General features: G+C 41.6%; 2 protein-coding genes across 2 annotated transcripts in view; both read right to left on the reverse strand.

The window, feature by feature from the left end:
- The window catches only part of clcn3 (chloride channel 3), a 64319-nt gene extending 50363 nt beyond the window's left edge, over nucleotides 1–13956 (reverse strand). Inside the window, exon 1 of the mRNA XM_084042482.1 lies at nucleotides 13825–13956. The gene's annotated coding sequence lies outside the window, so the exon portion shown is untranslated. The remainder of the gene's footprint in view (nucleotides 1–13824) is intronic.
- A 759-nt stretch (nucleotides 13957–14715) lies between these two features.
- On the reverse strand, nucleotides 14716–20574 carry nit1 (nitrilase 1). Its single transcript, XM_084042930.1, has 6 exons — nucleotides 20373–20574; nucleotides 19217–19450; nucleotides 17775–17878; nucleotides 17322–17458; nucleotides 16561–16686; nucleotides 14716–16228 (listed from the first exon to the last, which is right to left on the reverse strand). Exons 1-6 carry the CDS (start codon nucleotides 20468–20470, stop codon nucleotides 15956–15958), a joined length of 972 nt encoding a protein of 323 aa, XP_083899056.1. The 5' UTR covers nucleotides 20471–20574; the 3' UTR covers nucleotides 14716–15955.
- Between the last annotated feature and the right edge of the window lie 52 nt (nucleotides 20575–20626).

Raw genomic sequence — 20626 nt, forward strand, 5'->3', positions numbered from 1 at the left:
GAGTAAGTTCAAATGTGAATATCTTTCCGTGGTTGTCTGCTCCGCGGACGCTATTGTTAAATTAGTTTCGGTTTAAGTTTCGAGTCGGGAAGGATGACGGACACGTGAATCCCGCCCACTACATTTGATTGGATAAAGCGCGGCCTCTGAAGCCACGCCCACACCCACACAGTGTGTACACGTTCTGACAAACCTTCAAGACAGATTCTCACGCAGTGCAGAATCGGTTCTTGAGAGATTAAGTGCCAACTGACAGCAGCCAGAAAAAGGCATCCAGGTTTAAATGTATTCCACTCAATGATCAAAGCCACACATTAGGACCAACTCACCCATAGCCTAAAGCAGTGCTTCTCAAACCTTTTCGTGTCAAGGACCCCCCAAATTGACACATATTAGCCTGCGGACCCCGATTTGAAAAGGTTTTGAGCCAGGGACCCTCCAGAATAGATTTATGTACAAAAAAAAAGGACCCCCCCCAAATAGCAGATGTACAAGCTCCCTGTCGCGCTGTGAGCTGGTATATCTACTATTTTTGAATAGCCAACGTATAAATGGATAAAGTAGTTAAAATGATTGTGACGCTACGCTATATTAACTACCTTTGCTGGGGACCCCCTGGCACACAAAGCCTCAAAGCAACAATTTGAAAATACTGAGTTTATTTAGCAATCATTGCCCCCAGTAGTGGCTACTCACTTCTAGGCAGACCACGGCAGTATAACTGTTGCTCGCTCTGTGTGAGCGTTTTCTGTTTGGTCAGCTCAGCTGTAAGCAAAAGCTGGATTCAAGAGGGGGAAGTTGGAATGGCAAGACCTGAATCAGCATCTTCACCACAGACCAGAGGAATGGAACAGGATGTTTTACAGATCACATGTTGCTGGGAGGGACACCAGATGATACAGTACGCTAACCACACCACAGTGACACTGAGCTGTTGAATGGGGCAGGCATGGTGTTGTCAGCCAGAGGCAGCAGGTGACACAGGAATGCCAGGCATGATGACTAGGAAGGAACAGGGAGGCGCATTGCCTGATTCATATCATACCTGGTGTCACGCAGACGCGCACCGAAAAGATCTAAAAGGTCACACGACGCGTCGCATGACTTTGGAGGCCTGCTATTTTCAGCGTAAGACACCGGCGTGAAACTAAGTATAAATCAGGTCATATACTGTAGGTGATGGCTGCTAGCTAGCTAGACACTACTGCCTCAACACAGTAGGCTAATCCTAAAACCTGAGGCCGATTTTACAAATACCTTCTAAATCAGCAGTTGTCACACTCTTAAGATTAATTTTTTTTTTTCAAAACTAGCAGATGTACAAGCTTGCTGTGAGCTTGTATAGCTGCTATCTTTTTACGCAAAAATCTAAAATGACACTTGATGTTTACCCGGTTTTAATGGGTTAAGATGTTGGATCTAATCACCCAATCAGCAGAAACACAAACACTGACACAAAACGAGAATAGTTTGTGCTTGTTCTCGTGCATTGCCAACCAGACAGTCCCGCCTACATTGATACAAAAACAAAAACAACACACACATAGCATAAGGAGAAAAGACTGAGGTAGTGAAACTGCAAAAGTAATCTGTGTAGCAGCAGGACAGGAACATGAAGGGGAACCAAATCAAGAGGTTATGAAACATTACGCTAAGTTAGGGCTGGTGGGCAATATGGACAACACCAAATATTACTTTTTCCCCTTTTCTTTTCTTACCAAATACTTCAATATTGATATTGTGAGAATGACTAATGGTGCTTTCACAAAATATTTACACAATATTAGAAAAAAAATAAATAATCATCAGTAATGCCTATATAATAACCTAGTCCTAGTGGATATACTGTAGGCAAATAACAGAACAGCTATACTAGAAGAGTAAAGTAATCATTTGACTGTAATGAAGCCATCACTATATCGATAGAATATTGATTGCTCAGTCCTATAGAGCAATCAAGAATCCAGATTTGTTTTGGATGTCCAGTGATGTTGCTAGGTTTTCAATGTAATGGGTCCTGGGATGCAAGGGTGGTCTTTTAGATGGGTCCCAGGGACATTTTATGAGTCCCACAAATTCACACCCTACATACCTTTGACCAATAGAATACATTTAATCATATAACCTTTTAATCGTTATATTTTATTTTGTATTATTTATGAATGTAGAATTTATTTTTACTATTTATTGTGTAGCAATAAAAGACTGAAAACACTGGCTTACAGTGGAATTATTGGCAACTAAAGAAATAGGAATTCAAGAAATAATGAAGACAAATACTGACAATGCCTATGAACATTGGCTTGCAGTTATTGCACATAGCCAACATGCAATAATAATATTAAGCTTGTCATTGAGAAAGGAAAATAAAGTTGTCTTTTTGAGGAGAAGTGGAACCTTATAAGTCACTTTAAGTTTAGCATGAGGGAGAGGGTCTACCTCTTCAGGGAATTAATTGATATGATATCTCTAGGCTACAGAAAACATTCAGTTGGCTATTAAACATACACAAGACACAGACGATAGACAACCGGTTACTTATAGCTGCCATTAATTAGTGCTTTTGATTGCCTTTGTGGTCAAATCAGGGTCAAATGCATAGGCTCAACGAGCCATCGTTAACCTGCTAATGTTACACAGCTGATTGGCAACATTAATCCACCACATCACTCTGATGTCCAAGCAAGTTGGAGAACACTCTAAAATCGGGGATTTTACTTTGGCTGGTCAATTTAAGATGACAATAGCAACAAAGGTTAGTAGTAGACCTGTATGTACTGTATGATGATCAGTTATTATTCCAGACAGTGGTCTATCCAAGACGTTTTAACACGTTTAAGACCAGGTCTCAAGCAGCTCCTCATGCCGTCTCTCTCTCTCTGTGTGTGGGGAGGGGAGGGGCTGTGCTGCTGCTGTGCGAGAGTCTCCACACAACGTCTAACCGAGTTATACTTCTCTAGTACAACGGTGTCTAACCGGAGAGTTATACTTCTCCACACACGGTGTCTAACCGAGAGTCCAGGGCTCCATGCAGATCACAGCTGACAAATATTATCGGAGCTATTATTAATGTTATCGGTTTTATCGGGATGATGTCATAAATCCTGATATCAGACCAATAATTATCGGGCTGATACTTATCGTGCACTACTATTTTTTACCGCGAATTATTTTTATATTTTTCTGTGTTGTTGGTGAAAACTCTAGTGCGTCCCATGGACGCAACTGCGGTGTCACGAATGCGTCCTTTCGCAATATGGTGCGTCAGAGACGCAGGACGCAGGCCTACGAGCATCTCTGGATGTCTGAATGTTATATGTTAAGTTGGCTGTTCAATAAGGAAGTTTTTGTTTTAGGAAAATTCATAGAGAAAGCATGGCAGTTGAGGTGGAGGACGATGTACCCGTAACCCACAGCTTGGACAATCAAAATGTTTATGTATTCTGTTTGTGGTGTATCCTGGTGTATGTACATTGTGTGAGGTCTTATAAGCCCGTGCGGGCTGGGCATCATGTGGTGCAGGACACTATAATAAAAATCTATCTATCTATCTATCCTATAACTTGTAAAAGAAAATGGGTTACAAAGCAAAATCATACAAGAATGAAGTCATAATTGTGATCAGAGACATGGCAAACAAGGTTGAGGAAAAATAAATAAATAAATAAAAAGAACATAATGTTTAATATGCAACAGAAAAATAAAACACAAACATCTCAATGAAGGCAAACAACTTGGGGTTGGTGGCACACGCTGGGCAGCAGGCAGGATGGAGGGTGAGACCCAGTGGGCATGGATGGAGGGGTGAGGAGGAGGGAATGGGCGTCACATCACAGGGGGAGAACCAAGGAAGTCCCTCAGAACACACAGGTGAGGAAGCGGGTGTCTTGTTGTCACCCTATCTTGTTATCAGCTGCGGGATGAATCTAAACAAAGCAACCCCCCCCCCCCCCTCCCACTTCGTCTATCTAATCACGGGCTGTGCCAGCTCTGAACCAAAAAATAAACGCCTTGGTGTTGAAGAAGGCACCAGCTATGGACAGGATGGAGTACTGTCTTTGATCCGGTGGGAATGGGAATCCACATTGTAGAGAAACACTGGATTGAGAGGTTGTTGTTTTTTTCCTGGTGAAGGAACACAGGAAAAAAAAAACGATGGACAGACCCTGGGATGGACCAAGCTAAAGAGTTCAAGCACAGTGGGTGGGTGTGGTTTGGGTGTGTCCAGCATGCCGTTTCCTTTTGGTCAGATCATAGGGGGCGGGGGGTGAGCAGCACTGTCTCCCTCCTACCTGGGGAGGCAGCATCTCCGTCCAGCAGGTTGTCATCCTCGGTGGTGTGGAAGTCCATGATGGCACCGGCTCCATCCAACAGCTCTTCGTCGCTGCTGGCACTGGTGATGCTGTTGTAGCTGTTCCTGCAGTGGCCTCTGTTGTACAGCTGCTCCGACTCCATTTAGCTACGCGCCGGTGGTGCCCTGGATGGGATGGGATGGAAGGAAGTGGAAGGAGGAGGGGGTCGTAGGAAGGAAGGAAGGAAGGGAAATATACATACATGCTAGGCTGTGAGGATGCTTTATGTTAGGCTACAGAGTCTATGAGGTAGAGTTGGGGAGGTAGAGTTGGGCAATAGTATCACTAGGTTTGATACAGAGACGACACATCAATATTCGATACGTCTCTCAATATTGTCACGTTTAGTCTTTCGTTTCTCAATTCAACAATCGGTTCATTTTTTATGTGTCTGCAACTCTTCATTAAGGTAAGTAGGTATAGGTGAAGGAGAGGAATTTGCCAAATGATTTAATTGTATCAAATACATATTCATGAGAATGCTGTATATAATATTGGAAAATGTAGATATATTGCCCAGCCCTTAAGGTAAAGAAAGTGTTAAACACACATGCACACACCCACACAAGTTAAAGCTACAATCCCTTGTTTTGCAGTGTGTCCACCCAACAGAGAGAGGTAATTGCAACGATGTCAGAACGACCATAAAGATGGTGGCGTATTTAGTGTCCAATCCTTCAAACTGCTTAACTATTAGCATAGTTAACCAGTTGGTTTTCTTACCCGAAACCAGGGTTTATTTTCTCAAGGTAAGTAGTGAGACCACCTGCAACCACCGCAGATGATGACATGTCGTTGCTGTCGGACAGAAACCTCCTATATTCATAACACAACTTTGTGTTTTTTCGTAAATTAACGCCCTACTTGATTATACTACAGCGTCACACAAAAGCATCAAAAGTAGCAGATCCGGCCCAGACCGCTGGCGTAGCGGTCTGCATCGCGAGTTTGAGTCCCGATCCCGACGGCCTTTGCTGCGTGTCACTCTCCATCTCTCTCCCCATTTCCTGTCAGCCTACTGTCCTATCAATAATAAAGCCCAAAACTAAATTGTTACAAAATAAAGCAGATCCACAAGTAAAAAAAGAAAGAAGAGGTTTTGAGCTTGAATATCTGCTACTTTTGCTACCTTTTTATTTGAATCCTGAAAAGTAACAGTTTGGGAAATATGAGGTTTCCACCCGACAGAGACGATGTGCTAGTTATATTGTATTAACGTACTCCACCGCACAGATTGGTTCAAATAACTGTTTTGATTGATGTGAATGATTTGATTAATTCACATAAATCAGACAGATTGTAGCTTAGGTACTGTAGGTACACTGACACACAGTATGCACAGTCTCACAGGTATGCAACAGAGAGAAGAGACGCAAAGAGACGAAGAAAGTCTTTAGGATAACGGACATGCATGCATCATAGTAAAACAGACATCACATCACACACAGCAAACAATGAATAAAATAATTAAAAAAAATAAAAGTAATCACAGACTCCAAAAGGATTTTAATACAGTTTCAATGAGAAAACATGAATGACATGAGAGGAACTCTCCCTGCTAGGGAGGTAGAAAGGCAAACAGCCATACAAAGATCCCTGGACCACAGACAACACAAGGATGACCTCACTCATCCCCCTACGTGTACAATAGATTTTATATTGTTGCAGAATCATGCCTAATACGCCCAAATATAATTTTGTGGAATGGCGTAAACGTTGAGAACAGTTTAATGTAGTTTAAAATATTGTATGTATGTATTTAAAGGACGACTTCACCCATTATCTTCAAATAATTGGTCCTCACTCATGCTCATTATATGGTACCATTTTTGTCTACTCACTCTGTGCCTCAGAGGATGGCTGTGAGCAGTTCAGAAACCTGCCTACCAGTGACATCATCGATGGGGAATCCAAGATAATGGAGACGTTCTCTTCCTGGAAAGTTAGCATGCTATAATGGAAGATATTGTGCTCGCATTAATAAAAAAACGATGATGTCACTGGTAGGCGGGTTTCTGAAGTGTCCACAGCCCTCCTATGAGACAAAGACCGAGATGAAAAAAAACGTACCATTTTATCATGAACATTAGTGAGGACCAATTAGATGAAGAATGAAGATAGGTTGATGTGACCACCTGAACACGGGTCTCCAAACAACAAAGGGAGAGATTACGATTATGGACTACAAACACCAATGTAACCACATGGTTGTATAGGAAACGCATCAATAAGACTACTTCTCAGCCAAAGGGGAGCGCACACACAAACACACAGCAAGGGAGTGATCAGGCGTTTTGGATCCTGGCAGGGCTACCCTGCTGCTGCTACTACTACTACACATTATTATTACATCAAACACTATATTCCTAATACCGGTAATTAAAAGTCAACTAAGCAGCACACACAGAAAATGGGCTCACATGGTGTGTGTGTGTGTGTGTGTGTGTGTGTGTGTGTGTGTGTGTGTGTGTGTGTGTGTGTGTGTGTGTGTGTGTGTGTGTGTGTGTGTGTGTGTGTGTGTGTGTGTGTGTGTGTGTGTGTGTGTGTGTGTGTGTGTGTGTGTGTGTGTGTGTGTGTGTGTGTGTGTGCGTGCGTGCGTACACATTTGTATCCACTTGAGATGCCACTTTGTGACATCAACCTTTGTGCAGGAACCATGTAGACCAGGAAGTGTATTTTTAGACGGGGGGGATTAGGTGGTACTGCCACACCACGTGAGCATCCTGTACACAGAGACAGGGTGATGGTGAGAATAGCAATGCTGGCCTGAGGGGAGCAGAACAGCGTGTCTCTCTCTCTACCTCTCTCTCTCTGACTGTCTGTGTGTCTTGAGGTTTAAAAAAAATAAAAAATAGCAGATGTACAAGCTCGCAGCGACGCACAAAATGACGCACTGTGAGCTTGTAGATCTGCTATTTTTTAACAGCCAATGGATAAAGCGGTTCAAATGAGTGTGATGCTGTATTAACACATTTTGCTGGGGAGTGGGGACCCCCTGGAACCCCGCCCCCTCCAAGGACCCCTGGGGGTCCTCTCTCTCTCTCTCTCTATCTCATGCCACCACCTCGTGGGTCTCTCTCTCTTTCTCTCTCTCTCTCTCCCTCATGCCACCACCTCGTGGTGAAGTTACACACTACAGCTACAATCCAAAACCTGAACTACAGCTATGACGTGACGTGACCTATCTCAACCAGGCTGAATGAAAAAATATATAATAATTTGATTTTTAATGTGAGAATATCAACCTAATATGGGCAAAGCATGGTGAGCCACAAGTTAATCTTAAGAAATAATAGATGGATAAAAGAGCAAGTAAAGAGAGCTTCAGATTGAGGCAGTGATAGAGAGAGCTTTGGTTTGCCTTGCCTCTCTACCTCTATCTCTCCAAGTGATCTGCAGTTCTCAAGGGCCACTTGGTAACTGACACTAGTACAGTCAAACTCCATATCTTTTATATAGATGTTTAGGCCTGCATTTATTTGTGAAACAAAGCCTGGCCTAATGGACTGACTTTGACTTCCAGCTCTCTGGCTCTGCCATTGATCTGCCATTTGGAATAGGTTACAATGAAAGGAATGAGCAACAGGGTTTCTAAAGACCAAGGAGCTGGGTTCAAGGCAGGTTGTTTATTCAAAATATGAAAACTAGGCGCTCAGGTGGCGGAGTGGTAAAGTGCCTGCCCACCACGTGGAGGCTGTGGGTTCGAATCCACCGTGGTGCATTTGTTGGGCTGGTGGGCTTTGTTGAGCATCTACACCAACACAATTGGCCCGTGTTCGGGGAGGGAAGCCGGGCAGGGGAGGGTGATATTTGTCACTGAACGTAATCCTACGAACTGGAGCAGCACTTGTTAGCAGGGAGTGTTGGGGGGGGAGGAGTAGCGCGAAGACTCTAGGTCCTCCCGGTGGGGGCTCCTCACTGGCAGGTGAGTCAGTAGGATACAACAGGAGTTTCTTGTAAAAAACAATCATATCTACTGTGAAAATCCAATGCAGCCCTGGAACAATTGTACTTGCAAGAAATGTATAAAGTTTGGTTTGTTGAAAAGGAATTGCCCAAAATGACAGAAATGTCCTTGTTTTAAGCACCTCAATTCTGTCAGGGGTTGATTCTAAAGAGTAGCAACATGTAATCAGAGGTTAGCTTTAATGTATATTAATATTTGGATTCTGTACTGTTAAGCTTAGAATTTCCTCCTTGACATGAAACTTAATTTAATTAATAGGACAAGCAATGACAACCAGATGTCATTTCAACAGCTGCTGTTCTGGTAGTAGAAACGCCATTCGCCTCTTTATCTAAATGAAAATTGGCTATGACAATGATCCCATGCTCCGAGCAGCCAGAGAGTAACAGCCGTTTCCTAATGCCAGAGGTGAAACCGAAGTCCCCTTAATTCTTACTGACACAATCCTAAGTGAACCGAAGAGGAGGAAATAAAAACACCATCCGGGGCCAACCACATCCACTCTCTGTGAGAGGCAGTGTCCCATAGCGCTGTATCAATTCAACATAGCCAGGAAACTCTATTCCGATTGTTTGCATAAGGAACTAAAGGGGGGAGAGGGAGCTGCGAGGTCTGCATCTTATACAGTAACTGTTAAGACACTGTTCACCCATTAAGACCCGAGGCCAATTCTACAAATGCTTTCTAAATTAGTGTAAAACTTTTTCATGGGAAAAAAAGAGCATCATTTTTTTAAATTTTATTTCTTCAGAAATAGCAGATTTGACTTGCTGTGAGCTTGTAGATCTGCTATTTTTGAATAGCCAACGCTAAAATCATGGAGTCAGAGTGGACTCCGACTCTCACACCAGGACTGAGTTTGACTGGATATTGCTTTTGCAGTTTTAAAAAGAAAACACTTGTTTTCCTTCACCAATAAACTAAAGAAATTAAGCTTTTGTATTTGTAACAGAAAATGAGTTACACATGCTGGTTCATGTTGTACCTTCACTTTCCTACCTCTCTGCTGCACTTTCTTAAAAAGTGCCTTCAAAATCATCTTCAAAAAGAGGAATTAATTGAACAAGCACGTCAGTTTCGCTGATTCATGCAGCATTGGTCCTCCTAAAGTGGAACAAATTATAGCATGTTCACTCAACAGAGGGGAGCGTGAAGGAAGGTGAAGTCGCACATAAATGTGTGCAATTATCAGATAAAATAAGGTTCGCTTTGAGGCCTGTCTTTATCACAGCATAATCCAACAGGATGCATCTGCTCTATGCTGCACAGTCTCTCTGAACATTTTAACAGATGCTTTCCAATTATTTATATCAACCCCTTACCTTGTTCTTTCAAATGAAGAAGAGATAATACGATTTTATAATGAAGACAGGCTATATTATATCTATATATTTTCATTGTTTTTACAAGGTCTTTCCGTTAGTGGCGATTCAGAGCTATAATTATATCAGGGAAACTCGAGTACGGCGTACAAAAGAGCTATATCAGATTTCATGCATTTGAGGACACAGGGGTAGTAGGTAGACAGCTCGATTGTGACGTTATATTAACTCATTTAGCTGGGGACCCCCTGGTACCCCACTTTGAGAACAAATGTAGGGCAGTGGACAGATAAATATTGTGAAAATAGCGGATCTACAAGCTCAGAACGCCTCTCACTATGAGGCGTTGTGAACTTAAATACAGTATATATTTTTAATGACTTCATTTTTATTTATTTTTCATTTTCCTCTGCTTTCCAATTGGCCACCCTGATTGATGTCCCCTGGCAGCCCCCCACTTTGAAAACCTGTCATTTTAGTTCAACCAAAATCCAGAACAGATGCAGATGTGTGCATATCTGGATCATCACAATCATGTGAAACAAATGTCAACTATGATCATTGAAGCACCCAACAACAATTAAACAACAAGGTTTTGTGTTGTTTAGTTGTTTCTTTTTTTATTTGACTTTGATTTCCCTTGTCTTGACTTGATGTTTTTTATTGAGACTTCTTACGTAATGTCTTATATGTTTTTGTTGTGTGCGGACTGTTGGAAGCGTAACCACTACCTTAGTGGCAGCTAATGGGGGTCCTAAAGACTAAAATAATAAAGAATAAAAGCAAATACAGGAGACAAAATAAAAATGACTATTACTGTTACACTACTACTAGACTTAGTAGACTAATAGTAGATAGTGTTGCCAGATTTTGCGAGAGAAAAAAGCAACTAGGTCTATGAAAACAAGCCCAAAAGAAGCGACTAGGCCACAATGCGTCACATCGTGACATGTTGTGAGCTTGTACATCAGCTATTTTCAAAATAATTATTAATAATAATATTTTGATTTTTTTTTTTTTTACTTTTTAAAAACAGATACAGGGGTCACAAAATACTTTTAGATGGGGTTGTTCGTGGACAAATACAATTTGGGGGTCCTTGACATGAAAATGTTTGGAGAACCACCGGTTTAAACAACATTAGGAAGCAACAAGCAAGCCCAAAATAAGTACCGTAACTACACTTTAGAAACAAGCCCAAATAAGTAAGTACCATAACTACACTTTAGAAACAAGCCCCCCCCAAAAAACACAACTACCAATATTTACAAGAGACTTTACAGAAAAACAAGCCCAACGTTGCTTCTAAAATAAGCGGACATGGCAACACTGGTAGCAGATCGTGGACCTTATCACCATGGAGGTGTTGCCGCGGCGACAGTTGCTGGGACATGACTCAGCATTTCAGCCGCCCCGCGGCACACCTCCTCCCTCTGAAGCAGACAGCACTGGCTTGACATGCATCCTTCACAAGCTGGTCAATATATGGATCGCCTCATAACAAAACAGCCAACACGGGATGTAGTTTGACTTTGCTAATTAATATCACTTCAACAACCTCTTGACCCATTATAACCGGGAAAGCGTCAAGAGTACTTTTAGATTTCTTTGGCTAATCAAAAATAGCAGATATACAAGCTATATGAGCTTGTAGATCTGCTTTTTTTATCGTGAAAATGCATGCAAATCTTTATATATATGTATTTTTTAAAGCCAACATTTTGAACACATATCTTTGCTTCTGGGGGTCCCTCGGGCTAAATATTTTGAGATGGGGTCTGAGGCCAAATACATATAATTGTGGGGGTCCTTGACATGAAAAAGTCTGAGAACCACTGATATAGCAACAGGTCTTAATGGGGAAGGTTGAGGTTGGTTACACACAAGATTATTTTGAGATATCATACAGACAAGTAAGACTGTGATTGTAATATTGTTTTATTTCTTCTTCTCTTCTTTTTCTTTTTAAAATTGAATACAGTTTTTTTTAATAGTATTTCTCAGTAATGTAAGCCCCCTTCAGCAAAATTACATTGCAAGGGCAGTACACGAAAAAAGGTTTATCATTATATTACAATTATTATTATTTTTGATTGATTATTAGAAAAACACGCTGGGTTCAAGAAAGAAAACGTGTCTGTAGAAAGTAGTATAAGAAGTTTTAAAGATTAAGTCTCGAGGCATTGTACATCTAAGCCCAACAATCAAATGAAAAGTACATTTTCAAACCAATATGGTTAGAGGCAGTGGCCGTGTCATTTCCCCAAAAACTCGCTTTTTGTTTTATAAATTGTGAACATATTATTTTGCAATGAAACTCCATTGTAATGAAACAAAGGTCTAAGAGGCATGTGGTAAGACTATGCTTTGAAGTCTAAAGAAGAAAAGAAGCCAGTCCCAAACTAATTGTGTTGCCTTATACAAACTAGCTGAGGCGACATTGACTTTACAGCTAGCCATAGTGTTTGTGATATAATTATAAGATTTTTTTTCTCTTAAAGATATGACTGTCATAAATCAAACCTCACCACAAGTGGATAAATGGAAAAATAATGGGCCCTCTTTAAATGGGCCCATGCAGGCACTAACTCAAAACTCAAATCAACCCACATGTATTAAATCAACAGCAATGACAAATGAGACATAAAATAAATGATAGGGCCTTTAATTGTATCTAGTCTACACTTTAATGATAATGATAATGAGCTTTATTTATACTGCACTTTTCATACATCAAAATGCAGCTCAAAGTACTGTACAATAACAATACAGCAAAACATCTGAACAAATTAAAAACAACAAAAGTCAAAACAGATGAGAAACAATACCTGGGGTTCTTAGTAAAAAGGGATTGAGCAAATTATCTTAGATTTGTGAGTTACTGTATGAGTTTCTGACCAGTGACCACAGATAAAGTTAGCTTTTCTTCTTTGTAAATTTAGTTCACAAATATTAAGAGAAGAGCCATTCTACTGTACCAAAAAGAACATGATTGTTCCAAGATGTTATACAAGGCTGCATTTGTGTAAGCAGCACATAACTTATGTTATGCAAGTGAGCAGCAACCTAATTCACTTGTGACAGGGAGCGTTTGAATGACTCACTTCAGCCATACTACCCAAAACACATGACAATACCAGCATGGTAATAATAATAATAATTATTATTATTATAACTAGTTCAACGCTAATCCTGACTTTTCTCTGGCTGAATTTCAATGAAGGCACATTTCTCCTCCAGTGATGTATAATGGTGAACCACCCAACTGTTGTTGTCTTATAAAAAGTATCAAAATGTTTTACTTGAGTATCAATACTGCAAGGTAGAAATACCCTGTTAAGTACAAGTCTGAAATTCAAAATGTACTTGAGTGTAAGTACAAAGGTATTGGTATCATAATGTACTTAGTGTGCATACTCCTTATGCAGAAAGTCCCATTTAACAAGTTTTCAAATGTATAAAAATCTTTTGAAAATAGCAGATCTACAAGCTCACAATTCCTTGCGATTGTGAGCTTGTAGATCGGCTGTTTTCAAAAGTCCAAAATGTATAATAGGGCTTAAGTGGGTAATGTATGTTTTGTAATAATAATCAAAATCTACAAAGTAACTAGTAACTAAAATGTTCAAATAATTGTAGTGGAGTAATGTGCCTCTGAGATGGAGTAGAAGTTAAAGTACTGAAAAATGGAAATACTCAAGTAAAGTAAAAATGCCTCAAAATTGTACTTAAGTACAGTACTTGAGTAAATGTACTTAGTTACTTTACACCACTGCTTCTCTGGGCTGCAGCTGCATGTGGGCCTGATTCTATCTGAATGCAGCTCCACCAAAAAGCATCAGTTTTGCACATTCTTACCAAAAACACAACACAAGCACTAATAGCGACCCCCTGTTCGGCCCAGTAAACAATAAACATCTTTAACAAAACGGTGCTAATAAAGCAGATAACAATCATAACACGTCTCAAAAAATGGAAAGTGATTTTTTTTACAGCGATCGGCAGCAGCATGGATGGATGTGCAATCATCATCAACATGTGAGTTCTTCTCGTTTATTTGACGAAGAGAGAGAGAGAGAGAGAGAGAGAGAGAGAGAGAGAGAGAGAGAGAGAGAGAGAATGGCCTTGAAACACAGCATGAAACATCATGTAGTCTTCATCATACATCATGATCATCACGTACCTTCTTCCCAAAGCCTCGGTTCCTCCTGTCCGGACACAACGATTCATCCTTTTCCCCGAGTTGAGAGCCAGATCGTTCCTCCCTACAGTGTTATATTTGACATTCTCCCCATCATCATGATCATGATGTTTTCTGTTTTTTTCTTTTCGGTCCCATTCCTGTGTCAGTGACGTTTACTTCCGGTCTCTTACAGAACCCCCCCCCCCCCCCCCCCACACACACACACACACACACACACACACACACACACACACACACACACACACAATTCAATTCAAAGGGCTTTATTGGCATGAGAAAACATACGTTTACATCGCCAAAGCAAATTTGACTAAAACAATCAAAGCAAAAATAATGTATGTACAATTAAAAGGGAATAGAAATGAGGTGTACACAGTGCTGTGTTACATCTAACTTGCAAAACCATAAGAATTGTGCATTTGCTGTCAGAAATAGTTGGCCCATATATCTACATAGACCCCTTAACAGACGACGTCACACTGATAAGAACCAGTATGCGTGCAACCAGTATGCGCGCAATGAAACCCATTCTATCAGGTGTCGTTAGGACGCGCCTCACTAGCCAACACAAACACACAAGAGGGGGTTGGGGTGTACTGAAACCAGCGCACCCCGAAACAACAGGTTGGGAATTGATTGCGTGAAACAATCACCTGTGCGTCCAGTCTCAATGTTAGTAAACAAATAATTGGTCTATAGGAAGGTTAGCTTGGGATTAGCCCTAGAATGTCTGTGATTTTACATACATTTCATGTATTCCAATACAATTATGTTTGCATTATGAGATCTGTTTGGAACTGCTGTGCAAATTAGCTGGCAACTGCAAAAGTTTGTTCATTACATTTAATATAATTTATTGGGGGTAAAAACACTGAATGGACAAATGAATAGGCCACTAATTATTTAGATTTGGATCAACTGTGATGTTGAAAAGATATATAATTTTGTGCTGGAAAGCTGTGTATTTTGCAATAAATAAGTAATAATAATCTGAGCATTTATAAAAAGGAATCGATACAATCCAATGGGTACTTCTGAGTGTTTATTACGTCCATTTGCTGTATAATCAAATGAACCACAGATCCATTAAACTTCACAGAGAATGGTGAGTAAACTGATTCTCAAAGGAATGTTTTTCCTGGAGCTTTGATTCTGTCAGCAGCACCTGAGGGATTCAAAGCATTGGATAATCTTGTGATTTCTAAAACTCCCAATTCTACAAAACACCCATTCTACAATGCCAACATCGCCATCTACTGGTTATTATGAGTAACAACATTGATACGTGTAAATCTCAGAGCCCCTTGATCTACGACTTAAAATTACATTAATTCATTTATAATCAACAATTTAAAACAATTGTAACGCTCTAACGGTGGACACACACCGATGACCTACCACTGCTGTATTTCACATGTGTGAACCCTGTCATTCCTTCTCATCAGTCAGTCTAAATTTCCCAAAAGGAAATGCATGTATTTCATTTAATGTGAACAGAAGCAGGGATAAAACATTTCCCCACCAGTGATTAAAAAAATGAACAGAAAGGGGACATCAAAAGCAGAGGCATGGACCCCCCGCCCCCATCCCGCTCAGCAAATCAAAGCCTGCATACACCGTTCGTAGACTTCAAATTTGCAGCAGAAGCAGGAATAAAATCAGTTGATTTTCATCCAAGTAACTGGGTACACCTTAAGGGAGTAGTTCACCCCAAAAATGACTTATTTTCTATCAATGACACACCCCATGAAGCCTTGAATTCATGCAGATTCTTTTTTTTTTCTCGCATTCCTGAGCCAATAATTCGATGACCGGGTGGCTGGTCAGTAGGAGACTCAAGAGAGCCACTGATGAGGACGTTTGTACATGCTGGTCATCAAATTATTGGCTCAGGAATGCGACAAAAACTAAAGAATTCAAGGCTTCATGGGGTGTGTAATTGATAGAAAGTATGTATTTTTAACTCAAATCTTTGCTTCTGAGGGTACCTGGCTCAAACAAATTTCAGATGTGGGTCCGTGGGCCACCGTGGCCAAATATATATCAGTTTGGGGGTCCTTGGCACGAAAATGTTTGATATGTATATTGTGCGTGGTAAAAATGTTTTTGCTCAGGTGTGCTCCTCCAGTCCGTGGTAGAAGCCGGTGTCTCTGCGGTGCGCCTGGACGGGCATGTTCCTCCTGGTGTCTCTGAGTTTCTCCAGGTCGATTTCCACCAGGGCCATCGTGCCCGCGTCTTCCCCTCCGCAGTCGCCCAGCACCAACCCCCAGGGGTCCACCGCCAGCGCGTGTCCGTACGAGGAGCGCTTCTCGTGGTGCCGGCCCACCTGCGCGGCCGCCAGCACAAAGCACTGGGTCTCGATGGCCCGGGCACGGAGCAACACCTGTGATGTGATGAGAAAGCTGTTAACGAGATCGATCGACACAAACACATCTGTCTGGTGGGCTGTCGGTTATAGTCAGTGGTTCTCAACTTTTTCACTTTTTCAAAATAATCATATTTGAACTGGGGATCCCCCCAAAATAATCATATTTGAACTGGGGACCCTCCACCCTGACAAGTACTTATGACAAGCAGATATACAAGCTCATAGCGCTGCGAGCTTGTAGATCTGCTATTTTTTAAATGTTTTGAAAAACTCTTGACAAAAGTGTGAGAACTACTGATTTAGAAGGCATTTTGTAGAATCGGCCTCAGGTCTTTAACTGAACCCACCTCCCAATGTGCAGCTCCTGTTGCCACGGTGAAGGCTGATGGATAGGTCAGGATCTCTGCCCCCTGCCTCTGCAGAGCCAATGATAACTCAGGGAATCTCAGGTCATAGCAGATACCCAGTCCCACCTAGAGTGTCATTTGATCAGGACAAAGACAATGGACACAAATGAACCACTTAAGACGGAATGACAAATAGCTAAATCTACAAACATCTTCAGAGCTGTAGTATTAATTTCTCGTACAAAAATAAACCCTGCACTAAAAAGCACTATAAATGCTATAATGAGTTATCATAAGCACAACCTAATGGCATTGTGTGACTACCTGATATAGCGGTTATAGTTTGTGTTCTTTTCATATCCTGTTATATACAAGGATTCAGCTGGAGAATGTTGACTTTGTGACATACCCAGTTCCCACATTAAATGCAATAACCCTTGCGGTTACATTCATTAACCACTTATATACCCTAAATACTTTGTTGTATTTCAAACAGCAAAAATAGCCGATCAACAAGCTCACTAGTCTAGTCTTGCCAAATGTGCTTCTATGTTTGCCAAATGTTTGCCTATCATGACATGCCCAGTGTGGAGACCCTCGGGTCCATGTGATTAATCACTTAAACCCCAGTATTCCTCCGTATTGTGGGGAAAGCTGTAATGATACATATGGGGTTAATGTGGTTAAACTGTGGTGAGTCAGCCTATCTCTTTCCAGTCTGAGTCACAGTGCTCTTGTGAAAAGGGTGAATGGAGTGAGACCTTGCCGATGGGAGTTTGGACAGGAGGCACGAGGCAGGGTCCAGGAATGGTGAAGGCACTCTCTTTGAGCGACACGCCCCTTCCTGGCAGCTCCACGTCAAACAAATGTGTCTTCCTGTATACCGACACGATATCACCTGTGGGAATAATGAATGTAATGAGTGTTGTGTATATATGTATGCATGTATGAGCATGACTTTGTTTTGCCCCTACCCCCCTCTCATTCAAGAGGCCTTGCCTTTTACCAGGCCACCATTGTATAATTTGTTCTTAATGATTGGTTAAATAAAGACACATGACACGGCATCTCCGTATCTGGCTGTGTGTGTGTTTGTGTATATAAATTCTACATAATGATACATTGTGTCCTTTATGTGCAGTTTATGTGTATTAAATCAGCATTTGAGGGAGGGAGGTCAAGCGACAGTTTAGAGGCCACTGAATTGATAATACCTTGATCATTAACGATAATGTGGCTGTTGTAGATTCGCCTGTCAGACTCCCACTCATGACCTCGTTCGTGAAATCCTCCCAGAGACAGCCACACCCCAATCTTCCTGGGGGACGGGCGAACATTACATTACACTGAGTCGAAAACCAGCTACACTGTCTCAATGTTAAATGGGTGTCTGCTGTTCACAACTTCTTACATACGCTCGCCCCAGAACACGCTCGGCGCTCGCCCCACTTTTTTTTCACGGACTGCTCGCCCCAGCAGTTCTTGTGTTCTTGTATTTGTTTTAGTGAGGATAAGGTTAGAAATAAGTTTAGGGTTGCGCATAGTTTTACTGAGGTTAAGTTTAGGAATAAGGTTAGGTTTTGGCACCGTTTTACTGAGGTTACGTTTAGGAATAAGGTTAGGTTTCGGCATAGTTTTACTGAGGTTACGTTTAGGAATACCTGGTGGCGACCGTTCCAAGGTCGGCGGATTTGACCCGGGGCGAGTGTGTTTTGGGGCGAGCGTTCTTGTATTCGAAGGGAGCATCACGGAACAGAATACAACACAAGAAAGTAAACGACAACAGAGCGGAACACAAACTGTTTGGACAGAGTTCTGGGCGATATTAACTAAATCAAATATCAATCACAAAATTACCTCAATATCTATGACTGGATGACTATTGGTGCTTTCAGGAGGCATTTACATGCAATAACCTTTTGAGAAACTATTTACTGTTGCTAGACCAGTCTAAGTTGCAGACATTGCACCACTTTGCTGCAGCCTTTGAGAAAGGCCATGAAAAGATCAAATTTAAGCTATGTCAATAAATAATAATAAATGAATATGTCCCGTTTAGTTGTTCTTGAGGTATTTGCCAAGTACATGTTGCACATGGCCTACCTGGAATCTGACCTCTGGATTTAACCCTTCCTAACTATTAGGAGCAGTGGGTGACTGTTGAACAGCGCCCGGGGAGCAGTTGGAGTTCTGTTTTACTCAAGGACACTAAAGCCAGGAGGAGCTGGGGATCGAACCTGGAACCTTCCAGTTCCCAAACAGCTGCTCTACCTCCCAGGCTACTGCTGCACCATATCACAATACGATACAGACGATATCTAGTCTCATATCAAAAATATATCAATAAATATATCGATTATTATTATTATCACCCAGCTCTATTTCAACGACCAGCTCAGTGGCCTTGTGGTTAGAGTGTGCGAATAGAGTGTCCGCCCTGAGATTGGGAGGTCGGGGTTCGATTCCCCCGGGTCATACCAAAGACTATAAAAATGCTTGGCACTCAGCATCAAGGGTTGAACTTGGGGTAAATCCTTGCGACGTACTAACGTCATGTCCAACTGCATCAAACTACAGAAACAGGAGAAAGGCTCCTGCCCTATGGGCCACATGGCTCGGCAAGGCCTACTTACTTCTATTTCAACATGTAGCCTACCTGGCCAGCTGAGTGTATCGTGAGATGGTGTCTCCAGTCAGACTCTCGGACAGTGACAGGGTCTCCTCTCGGCTGGATCCTATGTAGTCAAAGGCCTCTGGTAGGAACACCATGCTGGCACCGCTGTCCTTGGCTCGCTCCACCAGGTGCTGGCAGGCTGAGTAGTTGGCCTCTTTGTCTGGAGTGACTGTCACCTGACACACTGCGGCCACCGGGTGAGACGAGGTGGACATTCTGGGGTACAGAAATGGCGTGATAATAAGTCATGTGTTTAATCCAGTGGTTCTCAAACTTTTTCATGTCAAGGACCCCCAAACTGATATGTAGGCTATTTGGCCGAGGACCCCCATCTGAAAAAGTTTTGCCGGGGACCCCCCAGCAGAGAAGATTTGTGTTAATCAAAATTATTCAACATTATCCAAAATTTTCAAAGAATGTAAAAAAATAGCAGATGTACAAGCTTGCAGCGTGGCACGAAGTGACACGCTATGAGCTATATCTGCTATTTTTTTATATCCAACGTAAATGGATAAAGTGGTTAAAATGAGTGTGATGCTGTATTAACTAATTTTGCCGGGGACCCCCTGGAACCCCCCCCCCCACCTCCTCAAGGACCCCTGGGGCTCCCCACTTTGAGAACCACTGGTTTGATCTATGAACTCCACTCAGAAATAACCAATAACAAAATGATCATACTTTCAGGTACAGAGCAGCTTTATGGTCTATTAAGTACTGTTATATGGGTCGAAACTCAAAATGTATGTTATTATAACATTAGTAATATTATAATAACAATTACGTAATATCCCTTTGAGATGGTGTTTTACTAAAACAATGACAAAAATGTTTGTGATTTACATGCCTCGATCTACATTTCTGCTGGTGAAGAATGTGGTCAAATCAGAAGAAGTTCACAGCCTTCAAACAGATATAAGACGTGATCAGACCTACTACTCTGTTATATCGTCTCTGTCGGGTGGAAAACTCATGTCCAAAACTGTTACTTTTCAGGATTCAAATACAATCAAAACGTGTGACACTGTAGTATGATCAAGTAGGGGGTTAATTTACGGGGGGGGAAAAAACACAAAAAGTCAAAATCTGGAGATAAGAGGTTTCTGACAACAATATCTATTATAGTCCATATACTCCATACCTGTGTTGTGACTGTGAGACAGTTCTATTTCTCCAGGCTGAATGACAGACAGAATGTTTTGCATGCGTACCACCTAACGCACACCTGAGAGCGAGCATTAGTATGAAGCTTCCCCAGTTTCCCCGTACGCTGAGCTCTCTTGAGGTTAGTGAGTGTGTAGTACAACCATTATAAACAAGTCCCGATTTGATATTTAAAACAAACAATCTGCTATTTCAGGCAGGCATATTTTGCCTTTAAAGTTAGGCGACGTC

Source organism: Gymnoscopelus microlampas, assembly GCF_963454915.1.
Source record: "Gymnoscopelus microlampas genome assembly, chromosome: 19".
Lineage (NCBI taxonomy): Eukaryota > Metazoa > Chordata > Actinopteri > Myctophiformes > Myctophidae > Gymnoscopelus > Gymnoscopelus microlampas.